At 36.4% G+C, this 20,471-nt stretch overlaps 1 protein-coding gene across 1 annotated transcript in view; it reads right to left on the bottom strand.

Annotated features, from left to right (window-relative positions):
* Positions 1 to 20,471, bottom strand: part of DMXL2 (Dmx like 2) — a 152,974-nt gene that overhangs the window by 54,508 nt on the left and 77,995 nt on the right. The window contains 2 exon segments of the mRNA XM_038580419.1: positions 4,614 to 4,731; positions 6,887 to 6,976. Coding sequence (XP_038436347.1) covers positions 4,614 to 4,731; positions 6,887 to 6,976 — 208 coding nt within the window.

Genomic DNA, 20,471 nt, shown 5'->3' on the forward strand with positions numbered 1-20,471 from the left:
TATTTTTCATATGTGACAATGAAATCTACACAAAACAGAAACTTTCTGTATTTTTTTCCTTTTAATTCTAGTGTAGTTAACATACAGTGTTATATTAGTTTCAGATGTACAATTAGTGATTCAACAATTCTATACATAACTCGGTACTCATCATAAGTGTACTCTTAATCCCCTTCACCTATTTCACCCATCCTCCCACCAACCTTCCCTCTAGTAACCATCTATTTTCTATAGTTAAGAGTTTGTTTTTTGGTTTGTCTTTTTTTTTCCCTTTGTTCAATTGTTTGTTTCTTAAATCCACATACAAGTGAAACCACATGGTATTTGTCTCTCTCTCACTAGCTAATTTCACTTAGCATTATACTCTCTAGCTTTAACCATATTGTTGCAAATGACAAGATTTCATTCTTTTTATGGCTAAATAACATTCTACTGTGTGTATATGTGTATACACACACACTCCCCCCACATTCTCTTTATCCGTTCATCAATCAATGGACACTTGGGTTGCTTCCATATTTTGGCTATTGTGAACAATGCTGCAATGAACACAGGGGTGCATATATCTTTTCAAATCAGTGTTTTTGTATTCTTTGGGTAAACACCCAGTAAGTAGTATGATTACTGCACCACAGGGTTGTTTTTAATTTTTTGAGGAACCTTCATACTATTTACCACAATGGCTGTGCTTGTTGGCATTCCCACCAATAGTATAGTTTATGGGTATATGGGGGTTTCTTTTTCTCCACATCCTCGCCAAGACTATTTCTCATGTTTTCTGTTTTAGCCATTTTGACAGTTGTGAGGTGATATCTTATTATGGTTTTGATTTGCATTTCCCTGAAGAATGATATTAAACAAATCTTTCCTTAAAAATGAAAATCCGTAACGACAATCTCTTGGCAATGAGCACTGCTAGAGCTCTAATTGTCTCTAAATACCACATCTCATTAAAAAGAACAATGTGGAGTGACAACTCCACTCTTGCAAAGGATATCTACAACACAAGCTTAGGATAATTTATGGTACTTGAAAGAAGGTAAACTAGTAAAAATAGTAAAGTTGTGACAAAAGGACTCAGGACCAACTTGAAAGGGCCCTCACTAGCCTAATATGGGACAATGTAAGCAATAAAAATAATGACTGAAAACTGGCTGATATATGCTGAGTACATAAAAATCCATGAGTGATAAGTACTTCTATGTAATTATTCTTCAATAAAGTGTTTTTAAAAAATGGATTCATAATGATACTCAAAAGAAAAAGAAAGCCAACAACAACAATAATATATTCACCAGTAATCCCTGGTAATAACTTGAGTACAAACTCCCTCTTCTAAAATTCCCAATTAAAGGGAAAGAACTAAATACTTACCTGCCTTTCCTAAAAATAATTCTGTATTTCAAAGTAGCCAAATAGCTCTAGTTGATAAGAGAAAGCCTTTCTTTACAAATACTTTCCGGCTAATAAATAAATGAGAATTGATAAAGTTAGGAAAATGTAATTTTGCGATCTTAAATGAAATAATGGATCTAAAGACAACAACATTAATAGGAGAAACCATGATATAGCAGATTGGTGGCAAACATTACACTGAAACCACCACCTGCGTCTTCTGCATCTAGTATCATTAAAAATGAGACATCCTAAGAGATGTCCTTCTATGAAGGGCACAGCATCACCTAGAAATCTGAACCTGGATCTAATAAAATCTACATAGGTAATATGCTAATAGGAGAAAGTTTGAATAACACTGTAGGTAATTAGGGAAATTCCTATATAATAACTTTCTCTAAAACAAATAAGTGGCATGATGAGAGTATAAAGAGGGCATCACTTTAGATTAAAATACCCTTAAACAATGAAATACAACAATGTAGAGAGTTTGTTTGGATATAGAGCCAAACAAATTAAAACCAAGTAACTTTTGACATTTTTGAGACACCTGAATAAAGTAAGCATGGACTAGTTATTACACAATTCTGAGGAATTTTGTTATTTATCAATGTGATAACAGCACTCATTTAAAAAATCATTTTTAGAAAAAAAAAAGAAAGTCATTTTTAGAAATGCATGTGGAAGTACACAGGAGTGAAACAACATGATGGTTGGGTTTGTTTTAAAATATTTCAGAAAGGAGCACCTGGATGGCTCAGTCGGTTAAGCAGCCGACTCTTGATTTTGGCTCAGATCATGATCTTGGGGTGGTAGGATGGAGCCCTGCATCAGGTTCTGCGCTAAGCGGGGAGTCTGCTTCAGGATTCTTTCTCTCCCTCTGCCCCACCACCCCCCTTGCTTGCACTCTCTCTAAAATAAATAAATAATTTTTTTTCTAGAAAAAAGGAAAAGGAAATAGGATAAAGCAAGTGAAACAAAATCTTTAAACTTTGTACTCTAATAGGCATTTTTCTTAATTAAAAGAGAAGTTAAAGGGGTGCCTGGTAGAGCACGCAACTCTTGACCTCAGGGTCATGAGTTCAAGGCCCATGTTGGACATGAAGCCTACATAAAATAAAAAATTTTTAAATTTTTTAAATATTAAAAGAAATTAATTTTTAACTAAAACTTAAGAAGTACAAAATAAGGCAGGGACAAGGAAGAGAGAACATATGCCTATCAAGTCCTTTAAAGAAATAAAATAGCTATAAAATCAAGAAGAATACCAAAATCTAAGGGAAAACCAAGAAGGGCATTAGGAAATCTTTTGACCTAATTTTACAATGACATAAAGAAATATAAAAGGAGGTAAATAAAAAACATTTTAAATGTCTTTCAATTAAAAATATTATGATAAAATAATTACTTTCTATAAGCATTATCTCTAGTAGGTTAGCATGAATTTCTTGTTAGAAATAAGATGATAAAGTGTAGCTAGGTTTTGGGAAAGCATTTTAAAAAGTTCAAACCAGATAAAGGTGAAATATTACAGAAAAGCATGTTTTAAATCCATAAAGCAGTCCTGTTATGCCCTATTGATAGTGAAATAAGACAATGTGACAACTGAATAACTTATTAAGAAGAAAACTATTAATATAAGAAGATGCATGAAAGGAAAAACTTACTAGTGGTAAAGACATGTCAGAGAAGAATTCACTCTTATTTTTCACTAAATAAAAGACACTAACTATATAAATTTGGTAGAAATACTGTTCATAAATGTCTATATATAATTCTGTGATATAAGCTATATCAAGAAAATTTATTATGTCTATTTGTCTATTTAGAAACTTATGATCTATAACCAAATTAGATAAAGGATCTAGAAACCTTTTGTTTTTTGTCTTTTTTTTTTTAAGATTTTATTTATTTTTCCATGAGAGACAGAGAGAGGAGAAAGAGGCAGAGACACAGGCAGAAGGAGAAGCAGGCTCCATGCAGGGACCCGACGTGGGACTCGACGTGGGACTCGATCTTGGGACTCCAGGATCACGCCCTAGGCCGAAAGCAGGCACTAAACTGCTGAGCCACCCAGGGATTCCCTGTAAAATTAATTCTTTTTTTTTTTAAGATTTATTTATTTATTCATGATAGACGTAGAGAGAGAGAGAGAGGCAGAGACACAGGAGGAGGGAGAAGCAGGCTCCATGCCGGGAGCCCGACGTGGGACTCGATCCCAGGATTCCAGGATCAGGCCCTGGGCCAAAGGCAGGCGCTAAACCGCTGAGCCACCCAGGGATCCCCTGTAAAATGAATTCTTAAAGCAGAACATATCTTTCCTTCTTTCAAACAGAAAATATTCTATTTGTTCTATGTTCACATATGTTCTATATTCAAATAGCACATGACTGTTTCATAATTACAAAGTTAGAACTTTTAAAGGGAACATTTTAAGCTAAATAATAAAGTTTAAACTAAACATCATATGGGTTCTACTCCTGAAAGCTCTTATGGAGAATTGCTTTCTTTCACACACAAAAAAACAAATACATATCAGAGGGCAACATCGTGAGATGGTATCTTTAATTCACAGTGTACCTAAGGTCCCTGATATACCATAAAAAACAATGTCTTACATTATATATTCATCAATGGTCTTTATCAATTTATCAGGGACTTTTAAAAACTTACACTAAAATTAGTTTGCTTAAGGTACTACAGGGAACTTAATACCAATAAGAGATAATTTAATTGTAAGATTGAACACTTAAAATTACTTTTTAAAACAATTAAACTGGGACACCTGGGTAGCTCAGTGGTTGGCCTTTTGCCTTTGGCTCAGGGTGTGATCTTGGGGTCCTGGGATCGAGTCCCACATTGGGTTCCCCATGGGGAACCTGTTTCTCCCTCTGCCTGTGTCTCTGACTCTCTCCCTATGTCTCTCATGAATAAATAAATAAAATCTTTAAAAAAAAATAAAAATAAAACAAACTAGGATTCAAAAATAATATTTTCTTGGCAAAAGTCTATGTCATTGGTAAAACTCTCTTTCAAAATGTAATTTTCATCCAAATGCTTTCTTCACATACAAACAAGCAATTTTTAAAGAACTGATATTATTTGCTAAAAATTACAAGAGTGATGACTTTTGATAATATAGATCCATACTCAATAAGAATTTGGAGGACATTTTTTAGGATTAAAGTATCAAACTCAAGTCTACTCCTTAAAAGTACCTTGTGATGGCTGAAAAAATATTTCTGTTTCCTTTTTCTCCATATCTTCCTTATGTGGTTTGTATCCTATAATGAAATCTTCTTGAAACACATGAAGCAACTGTGTATTTGAGCCACACTACAAATATGAAAAAAAAATTTAATCTTTCAATTCCCTGCCTCCACCCACCACCTCCCCAAGAACACTATTGTAGAAGAAATAAACTAATAATTTCTATTCTTTATCAAGTGACAAATTAGAAAGGAAAAAGCAACAACGAAAAAATCATTAGAATCACCTGGGCAGAGAAAATCGCTTTCAAAGATACGATAGCCAGTGGCAGAATTGAAGAGCTTTAATTTAAAAAAAATCAACAGATCTGCTTTTAAACACATACACACACACACACACACACACACACACACGACAAGTGATCTACACCACTCTGAGCTAAAAAATACTAGGTCTCATGAATGGCTGGAGAGCACTATGCTATGTTACGAGGCAACTAGTACAGGATTCCCTTAGTTTTCTAATTCCACTTGAGAACCAAAAAAAGAAAAGGAAAACCAGAAAAGTCCTCAAAGTATTCCCTGACTGTCTAGTGGAAATTGTGAGGGGCCCTATGACAGCCAGTTGGGGTTGGGTGACACACCTCTGGATTAATGTATTTACATGTAAGTAACTAGAATTTCTAGAAGGATGGATGAGACAACACTGTCAGCTGCTACTGCTATGCTATGTGAGCACGTTTTTTAACAACACAGAGAAAAAGAGTAAAAATAATACAAATGGCCGCTTACAATTACAAAAGTGAGCTGAAATTCAAGGAAAAACTAAATCTTATTATGGAAGTGTGTCAAGACAATTAGATGGCTACCCCACAGATTTTAGGAAAGGGAAGCACTGGATGAGTGGGCTAAATCTTACAGAATAAAGGAAATCAACCTCCTTACAAACTACACAGAAATGAAAGGACTGTAGTATTAGGTTAACCCACTGAAGTTTTATGAAAGTTATATGGTATTTTTATGTTTCTCTATATAGAAACCAAAAATCTTTTCATTTGGGTCACCTCCCCAAAGGAAAAAAATAAATGAAAAGGGAAAGGTAAGGTCTTTACGGAGACAGAAATCATACAGCACACTAGACACAAACCTAGAATGTATTTTAAACTTTGTAATTTACGAGCCTAAGCCATTTATCAGTGCTTGCAGTTTACCAATCCTTGTGTTAAAGACAGCCACAACTAGAGGGTGAAAATTCTTGAACAAGTATGAAGTTAAAGGCATAATGCTAAGTGAAGAGTGGCCTCAGTTAATAACCCTTGGTGAAGAGATGAAGCTGAAGTGGGAGATGAATTTAGCACCCAGCCCACTAAAAATCAAGGCCTTTATGGGAATGAAGACAATCCACTCTTCTCTCATATCCCTATGGAGTGGAAAAAGGAAATCACAGGTTAAGGATTTCCTTGGAGGCATTTGTAGTTTGAGTCTGGCAGCCACATTTCTGTTGCCAAGAGCTGACATGGTAATTTCTCTACATTGGTGAAAATTATTACATTTTCACCCACAGAATGTACCAGGCACCATGGGGAAAAAAATAACACAATTATATTTGTTTTTTAAAATGGTCAGCTCTTTCTTCATTTCCTTGTTTAAAAATACTGGTATAACTTCCTCACAACAATCTTGTTTTTTTTTTTATTTGGAATAAATACATTAGGTCTATCCTTTAGGTCACCAACATGATCCTGAAGAAACAAATATCCTGAGAACTAGAAAGGGATTTATGAATTTACTGTAGAGAGAAGGGTTCTCCCCATTTCCTAGGTATTTTCTGGGGAAGAACAGTAACTACAAAAAAGACCTGTGATTGGAAAGTAAATGTATATTTGGATCCCACTTTCAGCTGAATTTTACTGGATATCATAAAAATATCTAATATTCAGCCTAGCAAGGCAAACACTAAAGCTGAATTGAACTATCAGCTGAGTTGAAATGAGGAATAACGTAAAAAGGGAAACCACAATCCAAGCCTCTATGCAGCTGTACTGTATTTTCCTTTATGGTTTCCCTGCCTGAATTAAATGACCTTTAAACAGGAAACAAGGCTACAGATATAATTCATCTGGAGAATAATTCCTAAATCATTAGATTTTTACTGTGGAAATCAAGAGAAGCTGGCTATATTTAGTATCAAACAAGAGAATTATTCTGACAACGAAATATATGCACATAAAGCACTCTGGAATAGAATACATTAATATCTCCATTCACAAGCATGTTTTTACTTGGTTGGTTATTGCGTCGAGTTCAATAATGCAGCCAGGCCGCGCAGTAGACTGTTGGCTCACAATATTAAACACTTCTCCAATAAGTTTCTGTAAATAAAAAACAGAAAATGCGAATGATCAACAATTTATGAATCTATTGTGAGTATGATACAGCATCTGAGACATTCAAGGCCCCTCTAAATACTGATTGGCAATGGCAATTCATACATTCAAAAAAAATTTCAAATTTCTATACTCTTATTCTCATTTTTAAAATTAACCAGGTAGAAAATTCTACAGCGTTTAGCTAAATAGCATATTATTTTAAGGCATCTGGTTCTTTTAACATGCCTTCATTTTGCAATCTTAAAGCTCCAAGACAGACACGGCTGGGTATTTGGCCCAACGCCCATGTGTAAGGTCTGCAGATGTGCAATGCCAAGTAAAAGTACAACGCTGCCAGTTAGAAGGTATGGGCAATGGTTGAGAAGAAGTGGGACTCTGCAACTTGAGATGAAGATGTTTGAATATGGGAAGCCTAACTATGAGTCCCCAAACTCCCAAACCTTTCTGCTGAAAAAAGCAGTCCTTTCTCTATCCTTCCAAACAGGATTTCCTTGCATAAAAACCTTTCAGTAACTTCACTTGAAGCAGTTACTTAACAAGGAGATGCCCATTCTCTTCTATATCACCTCTATTATTTATGAACTCTGGGCTGGTAAGAGGGGTGAGATCCCAGCTTAGCCTAGGGATATAAATACAAGATTGGCTCTGGAAAAACAACATATACTCTGGGGTTGAAGGATATTTCCAATTTGTATCAGCAGAATTCCAGAGACATGTATGAGAACAGATTCTATGGTTATTAGACCAAGGAGGCAAAATACATGGCTGGGTATGGCTGAATTTATTGTTGGGTACATTCACCCAAGATTCAGGATTTGAAGTGTTATCTCAGACATCTGTCTGCTGGGTTTGTTAACTGAAATCTGGATGCAACTCTGGCCTACAGGTGGTGAGGTTAAAATACTGGAATACCTCTAACACACCATGAATCCTTGCTACTCAAGTGTGGTCAATGGACCAACAACAACAGCAGTGTCTGGAAGCTTTCTGTAAATACAATTCTCAGGCCCGGAAGCTAAAACATCTGCATTTTAACACAATCTCTAGATGATTCCTGTACATACTGAAGTTTAATATGTACTGACATAGATCAATGGTTCTCAGATTTGGCTGCACACTCAATCACCTGAGGAGCTTTAACAATCATTGCTGCTCAGCTCTCACTCACAGAGACTGCTTTATTGGTCTAGAGTATAATCTGATCACAGGCATTTTACAAACTCCTCAGTGCTTCTAATATGAAATCAAAGTTGCAATCTCCTTGCAGGGATACCCATTTTAGGTAAGGATTTGCCTTTCCTGCCCACAACTCTGCTGCTAGCACTGTGACTAAGGCCTTACCAAATGCCTTATTCAACACTACAGGATCTTACTCAACTTTACCTCCAACAAAAGAACCCTTTTAACAGCAGAAGATAGGGCCAGAATTAGGATAAAGTGAATGAAGTACTCACCTTAGGTGTGAAAATTAAGGGGGTGGGGAAGGAGGTGCCAAAAAATCAATAATCAAGATAAATAATACCTTAATGCAGTATTTTTAAAAGATTTATTTATTAGAGAGGAGGGGGGCATGCCTGTGCAAGTTGGGGGAGAGACAGAGGGAAAGGGAGAGAGAACCTCAAGCAGACTCCCTGCTGAGTGCAGAGCCCCACATGGGGCTCAATCTCACAACTCATGAGACTCTGACCTAGGCTGAAATGACAAGTCAGACATTTAATTGACTTAGCCACCCAGGCTTCCCAATGCAGTATTTCTTAAAATCAAAAGTAATGCAAAAAAATTTATAATGAACAAAATACCAAAATTTTAAATATAGGATTCAACAGCGTTATGGGGCACCTGACTGGCTCAGTCAGAAGAGCATGTGACTCTTGATCTTGGGGTCATGAGTCTGAGTCCCACATTGGACATAGAGATTATTTAAATAAAAACTAAAAAGAAAAAAATGCCTCAGTGAGCCATATTAGAGCTGAGACATGTTTTTATGTATTTTTAATGGCTTTTTTCCAGAACATTAAAATGGTTGAAAACTACTGAAAAATTGAAAAGAAGGTGTATTAAAACTCACAATATTATTTTAAGCTTAAATTTATTTATACCAAAATAAGATTAATGACTATTTTACTTTCCTGGATTTAGTGGGAGCTAATTTAGCAATATTTTTTAAATCTACTTTTTGCTTATCTTGTTTTAACTACAGAGAACTTCCCTATTTGGCAGTCTCTTAACTGAATGACAATTTTAAATAATTTTTTTCATTAATTAATTTTTTTTCCCCCGAGAGGGAGGAGAAGGAAGGACAGAGGGAGAAGGAGAGACAGAAACGTAAGCAGGCTCCACACCCAGTGTGGAGCTCAATGTAGGGCTCAATCTCACAATCCTGAGATCATAACCTGAGCCAAAATCAAGAGTCAGATGCTTAACTGAAGGAGCCACCCAGGTGCCTCCTTAAATTATTTTTAATTAACTTCAGCTTACTGAAATTTCTTTTGCAGGACAACATTATGACTAGTATTGTTTTTTTTTAAAGTTCTGAAGTCTGCTTCCAAATTTGAATAAAACTGCATTAAGCAAAATTTGTGAATCAGTTTTAGAAGACCCAAACACAATGTTGATTTTATATTACAAATTATGGACATTGCATGACACTTAAAACTTTTTCAGATGAATTTTCCACAAGACTGCAAGTCAGTAGCTGCATTTTATAAACAAGATTATCTAGGGACGCCTGGGTGGCTCAGCAGTTGAGTGGCTGCCCTCTGCTCAGGGTGTGATCCTGGTCCCAGGATCGAGTCCCACATCAGGCTCCCTGCATGGAGCCTGCTTCTTCCTCTGCCTGTGTCTCTGCCTCTCTCTCTGTGTCTCTCATGAATAAATAAAATCTTAAAAAAAGAAAAACAAGATTAACTTTTCTCCAGCTAAAAATTCAAAATCTAAAACAATTAAGTTAATTTTTCATATTTCCATTTTGTTTTTTGTTTTTTTTATTTATGATAGTCACACACAGAGAGAGAGAGAGAGAGAGGCAGAGACACAGGCAGAGGGAGAAGCAGGCTCCATGCACCGGGAGCCCGACGTGGGACTTCAATCCCGGGTCTCCAGGATCGCGCCCTGGGCCAAAGGCAGGCGCCAAACCGCTGCGCCACCCGGGGATCCCTATACCTCCATTTTGAATGTGAAATTAGTATGCTTGGTAGTCAGAATAACGGCCCCCAAAATGTTCTCATCCTAATTCCTAGAACCTGTAAATATGTTACTTTACATGACAAAAGAGATTTTGTGTGTGATTAAATTAAACGTCTGGAGATGGGAAATTATCTTTGATTAGATAGAAGGGTCCACCATAATCATGATGGTCCTTATAAGAAGGAGGAAGTATGGAAGGACTCAGAGAGAGAAACAAAGGCCAGAGAAAGAGATTTGAAAATGCTCTGATGCTCACTTTAAAAAGGAGGAAGGAGCCATGAGCCAGCCAAGCGACACAGGGGGAGAAGTTGGAAAGGGCAAGAACATGGATTCTCCCCTACAGCCTCCAGAGGGAATATGGCCTTGCCAACACTTTGGTTTTAGAATGTCTGACCTCCAAAACCATAAGATAGTAAATGTATTGTTTTAAAGTCACCAATTTGATGGTGACAATTTGTTATATCAGCAGTAGGAAACTAATACAGATTCCCACAATCTCTGTAATCTTTACTTGATAGGCATTTTTTCCAATAAGAATATCACATCTTATAATTCATGTATTTCCAGTTTCCCTTTTGCTTTTAATTCATTTTCGGTTCAGGGACTATACGCATACCTCTTGCTAATAATTTACACTCACCAAACATAATTTCAAAGTTACTCTCTCACTCTCTCACTATATCCAACAAATCTCAATTGAAAACTGGATTAGCAAAGAAGTAAATTTTGATCACATTATTGAAGTGTTTGCCTTCATGAAAGCCAAGAAAATAAAATTATAATAAATTCTGTTTAGGGCATAAGTAACATTTAAACTTAAAAGAATACCATGAATTTTAATATACTTACTTCTAATTTTCAACTACTTTAATGTTCTGGTAAAAAATTAACCATTAAGAAATTACAGAAACATATGTTTATAGAGGCTTCCTTTTGCCACAGGCTTCAATGTGGCTCATCGTGGCACTGCTGGATCTGTATTTAAAATTTTGTCATTTTGTTCATCAAGGACTTCTCTGCATTTATTTTGATTGTTTGAAATACAGCACTAAAACTGCCCAACCCGGTAATTCCACTACTACTGGACATTTACTCAAAGAAAATGTGAACACTAATGTTTAGGCCCCCCCACCAGGTTTAAAAAGAAAAAAAAAAAAGACAAATACCCAAGGTGCTGACAAGAGCGTAAGAGAATGTAGAATTTGGTGGTGAGAGGAGGAAACTATGATTACTGAATTCAGGCTCTGTGACTATCTGTAGAAGCAGGGGCTATAAGAGCTTTCCTTGACATTGTTTCTTTCCCCTGATTTTCCAACTGTGACAAGTACTGAGAGTGCAACAGCTTCAATTCAGGTTCCAAGTAGGACCATGACTAAGCTGGCATCATTACACAATGACACAATGCCAAACAGGAATCTGCATTTCCCCTGTGCTGGAGATAAAAGTTTCTCCATCTAAATAAAAATCAGGAATAGATGCTAGGGGGCAAAAAGAGTGGACTTTGCTAGCTAATCTTTCTCTGCATCTAAACTTGATATGCATTGTCTGCTTATTCTGTGCCCCAAGAGGTTTTCTTCTGGACAGTATCACCTAGCTCCCAAGCCCACTTCAGCTTCAGGCTGAATTCACTCCATGGGAGGGACTGGTCAGAGATTGGAGAGAAAAGAGAGAGATTAGTTGGGGTATTTATGCCCCCTGCTCCCCACAATTCTAGCAGTGGCTATTCTCCTGTGTGGCTACCTCTCCCAACAGGCAGCTCCTTTTCCATGGCTTTTCTCTCACCAGACTTTGGTATACTGTTACTGCTCTCTTGTCCCGCAGGCACAGGGATCTATTTTTCTACTGTCACTGCAAAAGATTATCAAAACTTAGCGATTTAAAACAACACAAATGTATTACCTTATAGTTCTGTAGGTCAGAAATCTGACATGAGTCTCACTGAACTAACATCAATTTGTCAGCAGGGCTCCATTTCTTTCTGGAGACTTGAGAGAAAAGCCCAATTTCCTTGCCTTTTCTAGCTTCTAGAGGTTATCCATATTCTTTGGCTCATGGCTCCCCTCTCTCCTTCCCCAAAGTTAGTAAATTCATCTCTGATCATTCCTCTTTTATCACGTCTCTTTGTGACTATAGCCAGGAAAAGTTCTCTGCTTTCAAGGACTCATGTGATTAGGCTGGGCCTACCCAAATAACTGAGGAAATTTTGACATTTCAGGGTCCTTAATTTATTCACATATGCAAAGTTGCAAAGTCTCCTTTGCTATGTGAGGTAACATATCTGCAGGTTCTGGGGATTAGCATGAGCATCTTTGAGGCCATTATTTTAATAATGGTAATAATAGCTTCATCCCTCTGCCAGACTCTGAGTGCCTTATTATCACTAGTGGGTGAATCATGAGCTCAAATCGTTCAGGAGTTCTTTCATTAAACTCTTCATACTTAAACTTTTAAAAGTGTGTCATCTGTTTCCCACACAGGCCCTGACTGACAGAGATTAAATCAAGGTGGCACTGATTGTCTCTCCCTGAAAAAGTGCAACCTTTACCAATGTGTTCTCCCCACAATATGCAAAGACCTTTGTGTAGCTTCTTCTACTTAGTATACTCATCCCTCTCAATTTAAATACTATAATCCCACAAAACTTGAACAACCAATTCAAGAGGAAATACAAACAGCCAAAAAAATATGAAAAATCATTCCATTCCTGCAATAATAAAAAATGCATAAATCAAAGTAGTATGTATCAGTTCAAAACAATGATTTTGACAGAAAGAAGAAAAAGAGGGGGACACCTGGGTGGCTCAGCGGTTGAGCATCTGCCTTTGGCTCCGGTCATGATCCCGGAGTCCCGGGATTGAGTCCCACATCGGGCTCCCTGCATGGAGCCTGCTTCTCCCTCTGCCTGTGTCTCTGCCTGTGTCTCTGCCTCTCTCTCTCTCTCTCTCTCTCTCTCTCTCTCTCTCTCCCCCTCTCCCTGTGTCTCTCATGAATAAATAAAATCTTAAAAAAGAAAAAGAAAGAAAAAGAGGGCAGAGAAAACCTGTACTCACATACTTTGCTGATGAAGTACAAATTGGTAGAACAGCTAGCTTCTCATTGCCTTCACAAGGTAATAAAACTCTTAAGCATGATATTCATTAACTTATTCATTAACTCAACAAATATTTATAGAGTGTTTATCAGATATCAGGCACTGGGAATACAGCACTGCCTTCATCTCACATTTAACTGAAGACAAACAAATAGCACACAAGTAAAACAAACTATGAAATGGTACTAAGTGTGAAGGGGAAAATAAAGTGGGGAAGTGGGCAGAAGTATTTCGCAGGGGTGGTCAGGAAGCCCTCCCTCGACTGAAGACCTAAAGGAGGCAAGAATACAAACCATACGTTATCTGAGGGAAGAACATTCCAGGTCGGGAGAATAGTAAGTAAAAGACACTAAGATGAGAGACTGTTGGCCATGCTCCAGGACCACTAAAGAGACAGGTATCGCTGGAGCCAAAATGAGGGGGGCAAAAAGTAGAAAAATATAGTATCAGACAAGTGAAGGAAGGCAGGATGGGGGTGAGAGGTAAAGCCCGTACAGTATTACAGTTCACGGTAGGCAATGGCTTAAGAGTGACATGACCCAAACAAATTACACTTTAAAAATAGCATTCTGACGTCTATGTTGAGAATAGGAAGTCCAAGACCACCTTCCCCCACAGACACACAGATTTAACAGTGATAAAATTAAACATGCTTTCATGAAAAAAAAAAAAAACACCCAATAAACTATGAAGAGAAAGAAACTACTTCCATATAATAAAAGACAGAGATGAAACGCTCAAAGCTAATACCATACTCAATGGGAAAAGACAGAGTTTTTCCTCTAAGATCAGGAATAAGGCAAAGGATGCCCACTCTCACCACTCTATTCAACACAGACTGCAAGCTCTAGCCAACACAATTAGACAAAATATAAGCATTAAAAAAAAAAGACATAGAATTACCTGTTTGCAGATGACATGATCTTATACGCAGAAAACCTCAAAAATCCACACACACACACTGCCCAAAACACACACACAAAAACCTGTTAGAACTAATAAATGAATTTAGCAAAGCTGCAGGATACAAAATCATCATTCAAAAATCAGGTGTGTTTCTATATACTAAAAATGGCAAGTCCAAAAAGGAAGTTACAATCTCATTTAGTAGAGTGTCAAAAACAAAAGACTTAAGAAAATGAACAAAGAAGATGAAAGACTTATATGCTGAAAACTACAAAACATTACTAAGAAAAGAAAATATGAATAAATGGAAAGATATTGCATGCTGTGGATTAGAAGATTTAATATTGTTAAAATGTCCATACTACCAAAGCAATAAACAGATTCAATATAATTCCTATCAAAATCCCAGGGGCATATTTTGCACAAATTGAAAAAACCATCCTAAAATTCATATGATAACATGGGGGAAAGATTCAGGACACTGCTTTCATCAATGATTTCTTGGATATGACATCAAAAGCACAGACAACAAAATAAAAAATAGAGAAAATGAATTACATCACACTTAAAAACTTCTGCACATCAAGGAAAACAACCAACAGAGTAAAAGGCAACCTACAGAATGGAGGAAGTAACTGCAAATCATCCATGTGTTAGGGGTTAACATCCGGAATACAGAAGGGACTTCTACAATTCAACAACGACAACCACAACAACAACAAAAAAGGACCTCAACAGAACATTTCTCCAAAGAAGATATATAAATGGCCAATATGTACATGAAAATGTGCTCAATATCACTAATCACTAGGGAAATGCAAATCAAAAGCACCACGAGATATCACCTCATACCCATCAGAACGGCCACTATCAAAGAATAGAAAATAAGTGTTGGAGTGGAAACAGAGAAGTTGGATCCTTATGCCCTGCTGGCAGGAATGTAAAATGGTGTTACCATTATGGAAAACTGTATGGAGATTTGCAAAAATAGTGTGACCATATGATCCAGGAATCTCACTTCTGGAGATACACCCAAAAAAATTAAAAGCAGGACTGAGAAGAGATATCTGCACAACTATGTTCACCACAGCATCATTCACAATAGTCAAAAGATAGAAGCAACCCAAATGCCCACTGACAGGTGAATGGATAAAGAAACTGTGGTATGTGCATACAATGGAGTATCTTGCAGCCTTTAAAAAGATCGTGTCACTTGCTACAAGAGAAACTTAAAGGACATTACACCAAGCACCAAAACAATGGTATCTTCAGTATTTTGGATGGAGATTTTTTCTTAAAGTTCATTCACTGCCTTCTGGGTGCCTGGCTGGCCCAGTCAGTGGAATGTGCGACTCTTGATCTCAGGGTTGTGAGTTTGAGCCCCACACTGGGTGTAAAGATTACTTAAAAATAAAGTCTTTAAATTACTGCCTTCATAAACAGTCTGCTCAACATAAATCCGTTTCATGACTCAGAGTCACATTTATGAACATTAACTGTTACTTGTGTCTTTAGAGGTCTAAAAGATCTCAAGCATGCCCTTAATAATAAGTACCAAATGTACACTGGTATCTGACAAGGAACATTAGGAATTTCCAAACGTCTGCAAAAGTTATCTAAACTACATTTTGCTACCTAAAACCTCAATCACTTCACACTCAATGTATCTCAAACTTAAGTCATCATCAATACCTTACAAATACCTAACCACTGCTAGTGGATCCACTACCAAACTTGAAACCTTAGAATCATTTATTTTAGTATCCATATTCAGCTACTACCAAGCCAAATCTCACTTTAGCTCAGGTTTATTTTACCACATGCTTTGATGACCTCAACAGATTTCCTGCTATCTCCAATGCTTCCAGTGCCTACCAACTACACTCTATCCTATAAACTAACCTCTTTACTTCCCTGTCCAAAGAAGTTTATTGTCCTCTAAATCCATCTTTCACTTCCAGAATAAAATTCAAATCTTTTCAGAAGTTTCTTATAGCAAAAAAAGAAAAGAAAGGAAAAGCTAGCTTCTACCCAGCATCTAAGAAAAATCTCCTTTGAGGAAGGACAGCATGTGACAACTTCTTGCCATATTTCAACTCACAATTAGTAGAGGAAGTAACTAGAAGAACTGCAGCTCTGACTTACAAAAAAAAAAAAGAAAAAGATCAGCAGAAATAATGAGAACTTGACAGGATGCAATCATGTTATGTTAAGAGTTTAAGATTAACAATAAGGGTGAGGCCCTATAGTCTTAACATTTAGAAAGACAAAAATCTCAGAATTCCTTGTAACATATGGCTCTAAAAGTTAAAATGGCTTAAGAGAATCTGGAGGCTAGAGTGACTTGGACATTCCTGACTATGCAACTGCAAACACAACTGATGAGAAAGAAAGGCCTGTTAATGTAACGAGTTGGTCTACCCAGAATGTCAGAATGCCATCTTATTTAGAGGAAGGATGTTTGCAGATCTAATCTGTTTAAGATAAGGTCATACTAGGATAGGTTGGGTGTCCTTCTAAAAAGAGGAGAGGACACATAGAGACACTCAGAGAAAAGAAGTCCATGTGAAGACAGGCAGAGACCACAGTGTTGCAGCTCCAAGCCTAGGAACACCAATGATTGGTAGAAGGAACCAGAAGTTAGGAAGAGGCAAGAAAGGATCTTCTCTTAGAGCCTTGAGAAAGAGCATGCATGGCCCTGCCAACACCTTGATTTCAGACTACATGTGTATGCAAAAAATAGAGCTGGAAAATATGTGAAACACAAAACTTAAAGAACTGAAAGAAGAAACGGATAAATTCGCAATTACAGTTGAGAATTTCAACACCCTTCTCACAGGAATTGATAGAACTGACAAAAAATTAGCAAAGATCTAGAGGAACTCAATGCCACCATTATTATGAAAACAAAATCTAATTGACATTTTTAGAACACTCCATCCAACAACAGCAGAAATATATTCAAGTGCCATGGAATGTATACTAAAATAAAACAATGTTCTGGGTCATAAAACAAACCTCAGTAAATTTGCAAGGATTTAAATCACAGAGGGTGCTCTCCTACCACCATGGAATCAAATTAGAAATCAGTAACAGAATAACAGAAAAATCTCTCCCCAGTATTTACTAGAAGTTAAACAACACACTTTAAATAACCAATGGGTCAAATAAGAATTCTCAAGGAAAATTTAAAAATATAGTGAAGTGAATGAAAATTAAAATACTACTTACCAAAATGCCAAAGCAGTGCTGAGAGGGGGAATTTACAGCAGTCAATGCATATGTTAGAAAATAAGAAAAGTTTCAAAACAAGACTCCAAGCTACTATTTTATAAAACCTAGAAAAAGAACCTCCCTTACCCCCCACCCCCAGAAAGGACAAGATGGAAAAAAATGGTAAAGGGGCAGAAATTAATGAAAATGAAAACAAAAACAAAGAGTTCAACGAAACAAAGAATTCACTCTTTGATAGTATCAATAAAATGAACAAATCTGTGCAAGACTTAAAAGGAAAAAAAAAAGGAAGACAGTAATTACCACGTTGATGGCATATATCCATCATATAATGTAGCAAGAAGGGTACTTCACATCTGGGGTATTCTTCCCCAAAAAAACAAATTCCAGTCTCACCATGAGAAAAATAGCAAGCCCAAATCAAGGGAAAATTCTGCAAAATGTCAGACAAGTACTACCCAAAACTGTCAAAGTCATGAGAAAATATGGAGGAAGAAAGAAATGAAGAAAACTGAGAAACTATACCAGATCAGAGAAGGCTAAGGATTCGTGATGACTAAATATAATGTGGTTTTCTGAATGAGATCTTAGAATACAAATGGGACATTAGCAGGAAAGTCAGTTAAATCTTAAAAAGTCTAGAATTTAATTGATCATAGCATACTAATGATAGTTTCTTAATTGTAACAAATGCATTCTGGTAATATAAGATGTTAACAATAGGGGAAACTGGCTGTGGGGTGTATGAGAACTCTCTACCGTATTTGCAACTTTTCAATAAATCTGTAACTATTCAAAAACTAAGAATTTATTTTAAAAATTAAGTAACTGAATAAATTACTGTTTTCAGAGTACAGAGATACAGGAAAAGATAAGCTTATCAGTAGAGGCTGATACTTTAATGTTAATAAAGATGCAGAGAATAAGACCTCCTAATTCCTGCTTTGTCTCTGGTCTTTCATTTCAAGATTTTAGCTTGTTGGGGTGATGCCTGAGTGACTCAGTCAGTTAAGCAACAGACCCTTTGGCTCAGGTCATGATCTCAGGGTGGTGAGATCAAGCCCTGAGTCGGGCTCTATTCTGTGTGTGGAGTCTACTTGAGATTCTCTCTCTCCCTCTCCCTCTGCCCTTCCCCCAACATGCACATGCACCCTCACATTCTAAAAATTTAAAAAAATTAAAGATTTAATTAGAAAAAAAAGAAGTTAGCTTGCCAAAATAGAAATAAACAAAAAATTTTCTACAATGAATACATATTACTTCTTAACATTAAAAAAATTAATGAAAATAGGTTTAAGAAAAAATGTACATTGGTAAGGGAAGAGTAGAAGGCCAGGATAAATTAAGAAATTCCAAGAACATATCTAACAGCTCTACATAACTTGATATTTTTTGGAAAAGTAATGCCTGGGTTAGTGGGAAATTTTGCAAGTGAAATCAATGAACTACAGAAGATGTTCTCTGAGAAATAATGGGAAATGTCAGAGCCAAATACTAGCAATATGTAAATGTTCCAATTTTCAAAAAGGAAAACAATATAATTCAGTAAGGCAAACTAAGCTTGATGTCTATTTGTACAATGTCTTTGTAACAGACATCAGGGTAGGTACATTTAACCCACTATACTTTAAAACAATCATCTCATGCAGATTTGACTTCTTTTTTGACTACAGAATATTTTAGCAGACGGTGTATTTTGTATTTTATTTCAGCAAAGTACATGACAAGCTGCCTCATGGAAATTCTAGAAACAAGCTGAAATATTCCAAAGTCTCTGGTCTTTCAAGGAAAGACAGACAATACAAATGAAGAAAGATGTCAAATGTACACTGCTAGGCTCTTTTTTCAGACAATACAAATGAAGAAAGATGTCAAATGTACACTGCTAGGCTCTTTTTTTAGTCCTATCCTGTTTAACATTTTTATAATTGATTCAGATAAAGATGTGGAAACATTCATCCAAGAGACTGGTGATATAAGTCATAAAGCAATAACACAAATAACAGAATCTGGATTCAAAAAAGATACTGAAAGACTGAACCTAGCAAGATGAAATGTAATAGTGAAATAAGCCTTCATTTGGGCCACAACTCAAATTACACAAATACAGAATGGCTTGCTGACAAAAAGAGACTTTGGAATATTTAAATAAGTTAGCTCAGTATGAATCAATTACATACAAAAAATCTGGCATGACTACCAAAAACACAATAGAATCTAATGAGAGAGGCAATCCTGTTGTATTCTAGTGGTCCTACAACGCCCAGAACATAGACAAACCGAAAACTGCTAAAGAGAGTAATCAGGGTCACATATAAAACACAATAAGTTTATTGGTGGAGGGGGCCAGGTTTGGCCTGAGGAAAAATGTTTTATAGGTTTAATAAAGACCATCATCTTTAATTATCTAAGTTATTTCACATACAAGAAATACCAAACTTATTCTAAATGGAACCAAGGCTAACAAGCAGAATCTAAGAAATATAAATTTAAGTTCAGTCTAATAGTGAGGGTAATTCAAAGGCAGCATTTAGGGTCGAAGATTCCCCCCTCCAGGGCCAGATGACAAATTGGCAGGAATACGGTAGAGGGGAATAAAGCATCAGATGGCTGGTTTAAACTAGGTGACCTATAAAATATCTTCCAATTCTATGATTTTAAGATGTTACTTCCTCTATGCCAAACCTCTGGCTCTGGTCCAATTGGTTTTCCCACCATTCCTGGAACAAGCTTTACTTATAAGCACACTTTCCTGTATCCACACTTTCAGGTCATTCTCTTATTCAGGCAAAGAGAAAGGATTTGTCTTTCTAAACCTTATCTACCCATCAAAAACAAACCTAAATACTGTCCTTAATAAAGACTTCTATGCCTTCCCTAATCTGATCTTTTTCTCCTTTGGATTATGGAATACTTCTAGTGCCATCTGCTTGACAATTAATTACATACCACCCTCAGACACTGTTTCTGTCTTAAACTATTATTTAACCTTTTATTAGTAACTTCTCTCCTCAGCTAAATTAAAAGATCCTTAAAGCCACACACTGAGACTTATACTCT

This window comes from Canis lupus, chromosome 30, assembly GCF_011100685.1.
Source record: "Canis lupus familiaris isolate Mischka breed German Shepherd chromosome 30, alternate assembly UU_Cfam_GSD_1.0, whole genome shotgun sequence".
Classification (NCBI taxonomy): domain Eukaryota; kingdom Metazoa; phylum Chordata; class Mammalia; order Carnivora; family Canidae; genus Canis; species Canis lupus.